Raw genomic sequence first — 11,751 nt, forward strand, 5'->3', positions numbered from 1 at the left:
CACATGCACATTGAATATGCTGACTGTATTCAGAGAGATACTTGAAAATGGAAGATTGCAATTCAAAAGGCCCAAACAGGCTAAAAGACAAGAATCAAAAACACACAGTCACATAGTTACCTCCTCCAGCTCACCAGCTTCAGGAACAAGGGCAGACATGAATAGTCTCAGCTACTCACTGAGGATATCTGGCCTTTCAAGGCATACATTTAGTAGGTGTTGACTCAGTTCCTATTAGGTGGCTGGTACTAGGATATATGTAGGAGATAGACTTAAAACAAATCAGCACCTACTCTAAAGCACCAGTGGAAAATATAGCCCACTAACCACTCCCTACTCCCTACTATGGGCATTTTCAGAGAAGACTACAGGAAACCAGGGCAGATGCTCAATAAATCCTGTCACCTGTGTTCCACAGGTCTGATGACAGTGTGGTGAGCAGAGTCTGTCATCCCAGGCCCAAGTTTCTGTCCAAGCCACCTCATCCCCTTCCTACCTACAATTGGTTTTCCATTCAATCCATTTAGTAAGTATTTTTTGAGCATCTGCTGTGTGCCAGTCTTGATATTCCCATGACTAAACTTACTAAAATACAGACTCTAATTCTTCTGTTCATGCCAACTCTCAACTTTTCTGCCTGGCTTTCAAGGTTCAGTGATCTAATTCCATCCACAGTCCCCTGTATTTCTCAATGTATGATTTCCCTGAATGCCATATTACCGGATTACCCCTCACAGTGTACGCTTGTGTTCTGGGCGTCTCTCCAAGCCCACCTTGCCACTCCACTAGTCACTGCACTAACCAGGCTTCTCCAAAAAGACAGAGGCCATATTGTAGGCATATATGTAGACCTAAGAGACACATTAAGAAAAGATGTTCACCTAAATAAAGAAGCTGGTTAGCCTCCCGATAGGCCATCTACAATAGGTAGAACCAGGGGAGCTGGTAGCATGGCTCAGTCTAAACCAAAAGCCACTGAACTAAGGGAGCTACTAGTATGTTTCTCTGTCCAAGGCCAAAGATCTAAGAGCCCAGGAAGGTGCTGGTGCAAGTTCCTGATTCCAAAGGCTAGAGAACCTGTACTTCTGATATCCTAGGGCAAGAAATATGTTCTGCTCCTGAATGGGAAGAGTGTGAATTTGCTTTTCCTATTGTTGTTCTAGACAGGATCTCAGCCAATTAGACGGCACTTAGCCATTTTGAGTGCCAGCAGTCCCATAGACATCCAGAAATCATGCTTTACCAGCTCTCTGGGTATCCCTTAATACCAAATTGACACCCAAATTAGCCTACAGTTACAATAACCTATTTTCAGAAAGAAATGAAGAATTGATGCCATTTTTGTTATTCCTTCCTCTCTTAGTAATATGTACATTTTAAGAGTGGAGAGACTTTTATAAAAGATCAGTAATTCAGATGCTGGTGATTCATGCCTGTAATCCTTGCTACTAAGTAAACTTCTGTATAAACATCAATTTCCACATCACTCAGTGACCACTTTTGCTAAGGATTTATGGATTGAAAATAATGTTGGATAACTGCTTTCTTCATCATCCACTAGCAGAAGATCTGGATTCTGGGGCACTACAAGAATTCCTAAATATCAGAGTAGCAAAGCCTACTTGTGAAAATGGCAGCAGCACACATATTTTATAGCCATGCTACAAAGGAATCCAAACCAACCAAAAGGAACTCCAGACCACTGAATGAGCAGAATGGCACCCCAAGTTTCTCCAGGAGGTTTTCCCATACAACATGAAGACATTGGACTGCTTTCAAGTTATGTTGTCCAACACATTGTTCTGCATAGTCCCTAACATGTTTATCTCCTTGTGAACTTTGCACTGGGCCACATAAAATGTCTATTACAGAGTGTCATTTTTCTGAGCTCATTTTAAATCTAGATTTTTCTCTCTCAGTCAGTTTAGAGTCAGCTCTCATAAGGTTTGCTCCAGCCTCTCATTTTTATTACAATGATGAAGCATTTCTCCTAATCAGATAACGACTCTCTGAATAGATGTCATGAGCCTCACCCTGAGTCAGATATGTTGCAAAGAACTACAGTATCTGAGAAAACAAACATACATTATTACATCTATTAACTAAAAGAGATAACACAAGGTACACAAGCGGTCAGGGGACATCACAACTGACTGGGGTAATCTGTCTGTTCTCATTCTTAACCTTTCTCCATTGTCACTCAGCAGGAAAACCCCCAAATAAGCAATAATGTTGTAGTTACTTGCAACATGAAAGGCATTGCTAAGAATGCTGAACTTCCTATACTCAAAGAGAGATAAAATGCAAATTCAAATATGTAGAAATATATATGTATTCACTCCCACACTTTTCTCTCTCACACATACATATACACAAATAGACACACAAATGCGCATGCACACACACACACACACACACACACACACACACACACAGCATCACATTCTCCAGATGGCTTAAGGGTTTCACCTCTAGAATGGAGTTTTTTCATGGCTATTCAGGTCTCTACAAGACTAATATAGAAACTGTGATGCTTTTAAAGGCTACATCAAAAACAAGAGAGACAGACAGACTGAAAAGCCTGATGAATTTGGGAACCTGGTCACAGAGAATAAAACTAGTGTTGATTGCATAACAGGTTAGAAGAGAGTCAGAGCTCAATTTGTAGTATCCAAAGCTTGACCTACCTATTTTGAACAACAGGGCACAATGTAAAAGTTGTTTGCTGAGATGGAAAAAAAGAGAAACATATTTACAAGAAAGAAGTCCAATATTGATATCTGTGCAAGCCAACAGTGTTAGAGTACTCCATTGGATAAATGACAATCTTGCCTGAATTATAAGAATATGATCTGAACTAGGATATATATTCAGAAGTCATCTACCTAGTATCTAAAACTAAAGGAATAGATAAGACCACTTGGACAGACTAGAAATAGCCAAACTATAGAGAAATACCAATATTTAAAGGACAAATCGAAGAAAAGAAAACAAATTTAAAAATAAGAAAGAAGTCGAAGGAGTTGTCAGAAGGTATCAAGAACATAAGGCTAAGAAAGGAGTGTTTGGCTGTATAAGAAAATTGAGGATGCAAAGTTAGAAGCCCGAAGTGGCCTTGGCAAGCTTTTTTTTTTCTCTCTATAGATTTAACAGGACTTGGTTTGCTTGTGAGATGGAGACCCAATGACATCATATATGGATAAGCAGAGAAATGACAAAACAAACAGCCATTGAGAGGGATTTTTGTCCACTGGAAAGGGAAGCCAGTCCATTGGATAATAAAAACCCATGAGAAATGTTTGAGGGAGAGAATTATATGACATGGGGACAGAGAGCTTTGAGAATATAATTTTTGCCAGAACACAAGGGAGAGAAGATCTACATTCACACCCCATGTTTCACTGTCCTGAGTTCCTACTTCTTTGACACACTGCTTTTCACCACCCTCACTGTATATGTGTGTATACATCTATATAAGAGAGAGAAAGAGAAAGAGAGAAAGAGAGAGATTTGGTATTATCTCTAAAGTTCTTTATATTTCTAAGTCAGTAACAACCTCCGGAGTAGATATGATTTTCACTTTCCCCTTTTGTGGCTGAGAAAAGAAAAACATGGAGCTGTGACATAGCTTGACCAGAGTTACAGATCTAACAAGTAAGAAGATGGAATCTAAGCACAGGCGAGCACGCCATGGAGACAAAGCTCATAACCCCCAATTATATCTTCTCTGCTGAAGCTTCCTCTACTGCTCACCAGACTCCTCCCTTTATAAAGTATTTTCTTCTCTCTCCTTTCTAAAATTTCACCATAGATTCCATCCTGGCTCACCCAAAATATGTTTGTAGCTAGTTTCATGTTGGAGGAAAATCAGGTTATAGTCTTGATTATCTTCAAATTATATATTACAGGGAAGGTGGCTAACTCTACTTGCTAGCAAGAGTTAAGCCCCAAATCAGGCAGAATGAAAGTACATCCAAGAATCAGAGTAATCAAAGCAGCCTGTTACCTAATGGCTCCAAGCAGTAACACAAGGATCAGTCTCCTGCCCAAACTGCATGTCCTAATATGCTGAATATTAGTCTACCCAGGGTGTGTTGGGTAAGATGGTGTCTCCCTTCTCATCCATGCAGGAATATTTCTGTGCTACAATGTCTGCTATTTTGCCTGCTAACCAAGAGCAGATAATTTAAGGCCCTCAATAATTATATTTCCCTTTTCTCTTTATAGAGATATCTCAAGAACGAGGATCCATTCCTTGCCAAGCTATGGTTTAGAAAAGCTTAAGAAGCTGAGGGCCAGGTCAACTTACAACTTAAAAAAGCTTCCAACCCTGGAAAAGTTTGTTGCCCTCATGGAGGCAAGCCTCACCTACCCCAGCCACTGCTGTGCCTTTGCAAACTGGAGACGGCAAAGGTGAGTCTTCTTTGTCATCCCTGAGTCTGGCTTGGGTGTGTTCCCAGTGTAGAACTCCATCCCCAAACTCAACACGACTGACAGAAAGAGAATCCACATACAGAAAGAATGCTGGCTGAAACCCTGAGGCAAGTTCTGCATCAATGATTCAGTGTGGGCTCCTACATGGTGACACTCAAAAGATAATTCCAGAAACCAGGAGGCTAAGGCTGGAGAATTATGAGTTCAAGGCTAGCCTAGGCTATATAGTGAGATCTAGCCTCAAAAATGATTCAGTGGGAAGGGCTGAATCATAATTTCTTTGAAAAATGTAACCCTAACTACTCAGGAAGCTGAAATCTAAAGATGCTGGTTTAAAGCCAATCCAGTAGCGAAGTCCACAGACATTTGGGGTGAGGAGGCGGGGAAAGAGGGCAAAGGAGCCTGGTCCTAAGGGCTTGAACTCAGGGCCTGGGCACTGTCAATGAGATTTTTTTTGCTCAAGGCTAGCTAGCACTCTTACCTCATTGAACATTGATCAACTTCTGGCTATTTTGTTAGTTAATTAGAGATAAGAATCTCACTGCCCTTCCTTGCCTGGGCTAGCTTTAAACTGTGATCTTCAGATCACAGCCTCCTGAGGAGCAAGGATTACAGGCATGAGCCACTGGCACCCAGCCAAGACTCTGATTTCTAACTAACCACCAAAAAACTGGATATAGAGCTGTGGCTCGAGTGGTAGAGCACCAACCATGCATGAAAAAGCTAAGGGACAGTGCCTAGACATTGAGTTCAAGACTCAGTATGGGGGAAGGAAGGAAGGAAGGAAGGGAGGGAGGGAGGGAGGGAGGGAGGGAGAAAATGGGCTCACTAGAAAGGACCATGCACACATGGTGAAACAGCAACTAAATATTAAACAAGAAAACATAAAAAGCATCACAGTATATAACTTATAATCAATGGTACATATGTATTCCTCCTTGGCTTTGTATTCTTTAAGTCCCAAGCTCTGAGTCCCACAAATGTTCCATCCTACTATCAAACTCAGCAATGGAGGACAAAATCAAGAGTATCACAGCAGACTGATGTACACATTTTTAACATATCCCTACCATGCTAAACCCCTCTAATCTCTTCCATGTTTTACCAACTCACATGAGGACAAAGAGGATAATCTCAACAAAGCCAAGGCCCAGAAAGCAACTGGGTCAAAAGTAGAGGCAATCACAGACAGTATCTGGAGAGAGCAAAGGAGCCGAGGTTTCATGTGTTCTAGGCCTTTAGAGAGCCTATTAGGCTCTCTAAGTAACTGCATATCAGGGGTTTTCAAATCCAGCATCCTCTTCTAAACTCACTAATACATCCCACAGCAGGTAGCTGCACTAGTTGAGAGAATGCCTTTTCACTATTCTTGAACAACAGCCCAGCCATGCTGTGATGTTAATTAATTGTTTAAGACACCTCCTCAGTTATTCAGTTATTCGACCCTTGACATACCCCTTGCCCCAAAACAAAACAACAACAAAAAGCAAGAGGACAGTTCAAATGCCAAAATGTTTGCAAAGGAACTGGGAGCACTCCGACCCATTTTGAAGGATGTGCAGGAAAGAAAGTGCTTTTCAGAATTAGTATGCATCCCTGAGAAACTACCCCAAAATGAGCACTCTTCACAGATTAGCTCAAGGGCTAATTTCTCCCTGAAAACGAGGGACTCTTAAGCGTCTAGGCTAAGGCAAAAGCCTCTTTTATATTCCAGAAAAGAATTCTTCTAGCTAGGGCTAGAATATTATTCTAGCCAAGACTGCAACTGAACACCCCTCAGGAGAAATCTCAAAGGATGTTGAGTTTACTGTAAGAGTAGCCTGTGGCATGCCGGTGGGTTCAATGCCTTCATGTCAATAGAGATCTACTATCGGTGTTGCTCAGCATCCTCCGGTCTTGCCACCTCCTGGTTGAGCAGACATAGCCTTGGGCCTCTCCCAATCAGAAATGGTAAATTTCTGCCCCATCTCAATCCCTTTCTAACTTACCATCAGGATTTGCTAGGGTTTGAAGCAAGGAAGAAGCCCATATTTCTCCCACAGCATACCACACTGTGGGGTTTTGTTTTTTTATTTTAATATTTTATGAATTCACACACAGATACAGTATAAAATCATTGTGCTTTTCAGAAGAGAATTCCAGGATCCATTCTTGAAATAGTACCCTCCCACTCTATGTCCCATGAGATATGGCTAGGTAATGGGATTTGAGTTTAAAGTTGTATAAGAAATTGTTCTGATTCTCATTTAGAAATCATGATCATAATGCACACACAATGATGTCGCAAATATGAGGCCTTTGTTTCAATGAGCTATTGGTCCATGGTCCTCCCAGCTAAAAGGCTGGGTCAATGGAACCCACTTGCTATTGAGCAGGATGCGTTCTTGTCATAGTGCTGTACTTAATTTGCTTTATTTTGCCCTTGATTTATTCTTTAATTGTTCTTTCTTATACTTAGAATATTTCATTAACACTAGATTTTAAGTTGATACACTGTGGTATGCACTTCATTTCCTTAACACTAGATTTTAAGTTGATACACTGTGGTATGTACTTCTAAATAGTGACACAGAGCCTAGAACTTCAACTAGGAACTATCAGATGTCACCATATGGCTGACATTTTCTAAGTACTTGGATAGCAGGCACATCCATATCCCTAAGAGTCCGATGGTAATATCATTATAGGTATTAATATTATTTCTTTCTAATATGGAAAGAAACTGAAGAGATACTACATAATTTAATGAGCACTGACTGAACTCAGATCCAAGCCAAACCCAAGCTCTGAGGCAGTCTGAAACTCCCCATCCTAAGCATGTTGATTGACTGGCCAGAGTCCATAAATACCACTTTTAAAATAGCATTTGCCACACTTAGGATTTCCCAAGATACTGCAGAGGCAAAACTTTATTCCCTTTGACTGTCACCTTGGTTTCTGTATCTTTCTCTCCATCTCATGCTAGTAGGTCACTTCTGTTTCAGGAAAGTGAAGCATCAGTATATAGAATATATTGACAGCAACATCAAAAATGAGAACCTTCAAAGAAGCCAACAATAACCCCAGTAAGAGAAGGCTGCCTCTACTAGATAATTAATCCAGAGCCCATTCAAATAAACTGGAAGACAATCAGCAAATGTCAGGATACTTTACTTGCTATTCCTAGAACTGGACTACAGCTAATCCAGCAGTAGGATTTAGAAGTCATGGTTAGACTAAGGATTACAGAATGGCCTTCTTGACTCCTCTATGCATATACTAGACCTTGCCTCACCTTTTTTATAAGTACACTGATTAAATCCAAGTATTTTCTGGACTATGCTTTCACTCAATTTTAATTGTGTGTGTTAACTATTTAGTCTCTTTACAAGCTGTCATTATTTGAGAAGATCTATCAGTTTCTAAAACAAAAGATGACATGTTGCATAGCAAGAGGTGAAGAAGAGGGAGGGAGAAGGAAGGAGGAAGGAAGGGAGAGAAGAAGGGAGAGAGGAAGGGAGGGAGGGAAGAAGGAAGGAAGGAAGGAAGGAAGGAAGGAAGGAAGGAAGGAAGGAAGGAAGGAAGGAAGGAAGGAAGGAAGGATTCCCAAAAGTGAGAAAGTGGTGGGCAGGGTCCTCCCCAACAGCCCATTCTTAGGATAATGAAAAAGTTCACTCCATGTATATTGAATGTACCAGAATTTATCCTTTAAAAATAAAATGGAAACTGTACTTCTTTACCCCTCCATCCTCCTCTCTCCTTCCTATGAGGTCTTTTGAAGGGTTTTAATAATCACTTCCATGCTTTCTGAGATTGTGTTTATGTTTAAGAAAAGGATTTCACTTAAAAGTTCTGTGAACTTCCCCTGAGGGAGAGAGGGAAAGGTAAGGAGATATATATACATATGTGTGTGTGTGTGTGCGTGTATGACTTCTTTTCCAATCAAAAATGCTCCCAGAATGAAACTTTCACATTCCTCAAAACTTTTCTTCAAAACATAAGCATTCGTTCTGTGTCTACATCAGATTATTAGTAGAATATGACATATATTCAGAACTGAATATTTATTATCTGGATTTCACTCAAGTCCTTCTGTAAGTGCCTTGATCCTGTTGACAATATAGGAAAGTGAGCCCAAGAAGACCCAGGTTCTTCAGGAAATATAATAACCTAAAAATAAACTAGAGCCCCTTTACAACTTGCACTTGCTCTGTGCGACCCCCACTGAAAAACTTTTTAAGATGAGGTTAACCAGCTTATCTTGCAGAATAAACATGCCTGTGGGCCCTAGTGAGTGAAATTGTATGGAATAGGACCCGGATAACATTTCAGGCAATTGAGCCAGCCTCCCAAGAGTCTTAGTGCCAGAGAATCCAAGAATGAAGCTGGCCAGGAATTAATTACAGATTCAGATCCTCTAGCTTCTGTAGCTCAAACAAGAAAATAGGATCTTATATGTCTCAGAAAATAGAACTTCCAGTGACTGGCGAGTAGAGGAGTAGGAAAACATCTTTTCCAGGCCTAGTAAGAGATAGTTGCAGAAGAAAGGAAAGAGGTGAATATAATACCAGGCCTGTAAATTATTTGCACTTAACAACAAGGTTTAGCTAGTCCCAGGCGCCTTCCTCCCCACATTCAGGTTGTGGCCAGATGGTTTCCCCCGTGGGCTGTCCAACTCTAGGAATACACAGACAAGTTGTTATGTTCATTTACAGTAAGCAGCATTAACCTGTGAGCTCAGCTTCAAGGGCAGACTTGTTATTAGAAGAATAAACAATCTCAGGAAGAAACCCCATTATTTCTACCCTATGCAAAGACAATGATGTATTTGCCATTTTGGATCCAGGATGCTGATTCTATTTTTTTTTTCCTTTCTTCCTCCTAGCTCTGAGCTTCATCCAATTTGCAACAAATCAATTTTAAAGCAAGAAGTTGGTGATATGACTCAGGTTAGGGGTCCAAGAATCTCTTTGACAGAAGATGATGACTTCAGTTATGGCAGAGGATTTGACTTGATGTACAGTGAATTTGACTATGACTTGTGCAATGAAGTGGTTGATGTGGCCTGCTCCCCTAAGCCAGATGCATTCAACCCTTGTGAGGATATCATGGGGTACACCATCCTCCGAGTCTTGATATGGTTTATTAGTATCCTGGCCATCACTGGAAACATCACAGTGCTGGTGATCCTGGCTACAAGCCAATATAAACTCACAGTGCCCCGTTTCCTTATGTGCAACCTGGCCTTTGCTGACCTTTGCATTGGAATCTACCTGCTGCTCATAGCATCAGTTGACATCTACACCAAGAGTCAGTACCACAACTATGCCATTGACTGGCAAACCGGAGCTGGCTGTGATGCTGCTGGCTTCTTCACTGTCTTTGCCAGTGAGCTGTCTGTCTATACTCTGACAGCCATCACTCTGGAAAGGTGGCACACCATTACCCATGCCATGCAGCTGGAGTGCAAGGTGCAGCTCCGCCATGCTGCCAGTGTCATGGTGATGGGATGGGTCTTTGCCTTTGCAGCCGCTCTCTTCCCCATCTTTGGCATCAGCAGTTACATGAAGGTGAGCATCTGCCTGCCCATGGATATTGACAGCCCTCTGTCACAGCTTTATGTCATGGCCCTCCTTGTGCTGAATGTCCTGGCCTTCATGGTCATCTGTGGCTGCTACACCCACATCTACCTCACTGTGAGGAATCCTAACATCGTGTCCTCCTCTAGCGACACCAAGATTGCCAAGCGCATGGCCACGCTCATCTTCACCGACTTCCTCTGCATGGCCCCCATTTCTTTCTTCGCCATTTCCGCATCCCTCAAGGTGCCGCTCATCACTGTGTCCAAGGCAAAAATCCTCCTGGTCCTGTTCTACCCCATCAATTCCTGTGCCAATCCTTTCCTCTACGCCATCTTTACCAAGAACTTCCGCAGAGATTTCTTTATTCTGCTGAGTAAGTTCGGCTGTTATGAAATGCAAGCCCAAATTTATAGAACAGAAACCTCATCCATGGCCCACAACTCCCATCAGAGAAATGGTCTTTGCTCTTCAGCAACCAGAGTCACCAACAGTGCCAACTACATACTTGTCCCTCTAAGACAGTCAGCCCACAATTAAAATGCAATGGGAAAACATATCTGCATCATGAACGTCAAGTAAGTCTTCCCTTGAAGAGCAGGCTATAGAATAGCTGACCACGCTTCTACACATCATCTAATTTTACTGGCCACATCTAAGGTAAATTAGTCGAGAGCTACTAATTTTATGCAACACATAAGGAAAAAGGATTGTCAGTAACAATAATGAAGATTCTATAACATCACAACTCTTAAGTTCTCAGATTCTCTGATAACTTTAGCTCTAAAATGACATGCATGACTTCTGCAGGATATTATTATCACCAGTTAAGAACAGCAAGAATGACACTGCAGCTCAGTTTGTTTTCCTACAGCAATACCTTTTGTTTGCTGCCTCCAACTTGCTCATGACCTTTCCTTTATGGCCACAGGCCTTGAGAACTTTCATTACCAGCCTCAGATGTGCGAACAACATCCTTACAGAAACAGCTCAGCCAGACCTTCACGTGTGTAAGACAATCTCCTATAACATATACTACCTACATCTACTGATGTACATACATATACATGATCAATTCTGCTGCTCTTGATGAGCCCTAATGAGAAGTTACACCTATTATAGGCCTTTCACACTGATGAGCATGTGGAGGACACAGAAGCTCTGGAATCACGTGGAGCTGAGATTTTATTCAGATTTCATAAGCCATGACTCAACCCAATCATGGCCAGTATCTTCTTCTGTAAAGTAGAGTTGACATAAATCTTTCAGGTTTATTATAAGAAGCTGATAAGACATTGATGGTAAACTGACTGGTGCTGTCAGGCTCAGTACATATTAGTTTACTTCTCTCCTTCCAGACCAATGCCCATACCAAAAATCAGTCATGTTGACCCTCATTCCAGAACTCATTCCACTAGAGCATATTGCTCCTGATAAATAACTATACTACCCACATCTGTCCTCATAAATGACCCATCTGAATAATTGGATCATAAATATCCATCATAAATTTCACCAAGCTCTGTACATTGGCCAGCCCACAAAACTCTACATCTCCTCTGAGTATCCTCTATCAATGTTCAAGCCAGTCCTTCCTCCTCTTGCCCTTTGGCAAACATTTCAATCTGATCCCAAATGCATTAACAAGAAAGTCCTTATCGAGCTAGACCAAAAGAAAAGCAATCGTTGCTGTTCATCTGACCAGGCCCCATCTAAATATATTGTGAGCATCAAGTGAAAAACAATTTTCCTTGTAAAA

At 41.3% G+C, this 11,751-nt stretch overlaps 1 protein-coding gene across 1 annotated transcript in view; it reads left to right on the forward strand.

Annotated features, from left to right (window-relative positions):
* The window catches only part of Fshr (follicle stimulating hormone receptor), a 163,247-nt gene extending 152,612 nt beyond the window's left edge, over positions 1–10,635 (forward strand). The window contains exons 9-10 of the mRNA XM_048353582.1: positions 4,228–4,413; positions 9,299–10,635. Of these exons, the coding sequence (XP_048209539.1) occupies positions 4,228–4,413; positions 9,299–10,532 (1,420 nt within the window). The 3' untranslated portion in view covers positions 10,533–10,635. The remainder of the gene's footprint in view (positions 1–4,227; positions 4,414–9,298) is intronic.
* Positions 10,636–11,751: the final 1,116 nt, after the last annotated feature.

Source organism: Perognathus longimembris, chromosome 8, assembly GCF_023159225.1.
Source record: "Perognathus longimembris pacificus isolate PPM17 chromosome 8, ASM2315922v1, whole genome shotgun sequence".
NCBI classification, from domain to species: Eukaryota; Metazoa; Chordata; class Mammalia; order Rodentia; family Heteromyidae; genus Perognathus; species Perognathus longimembris.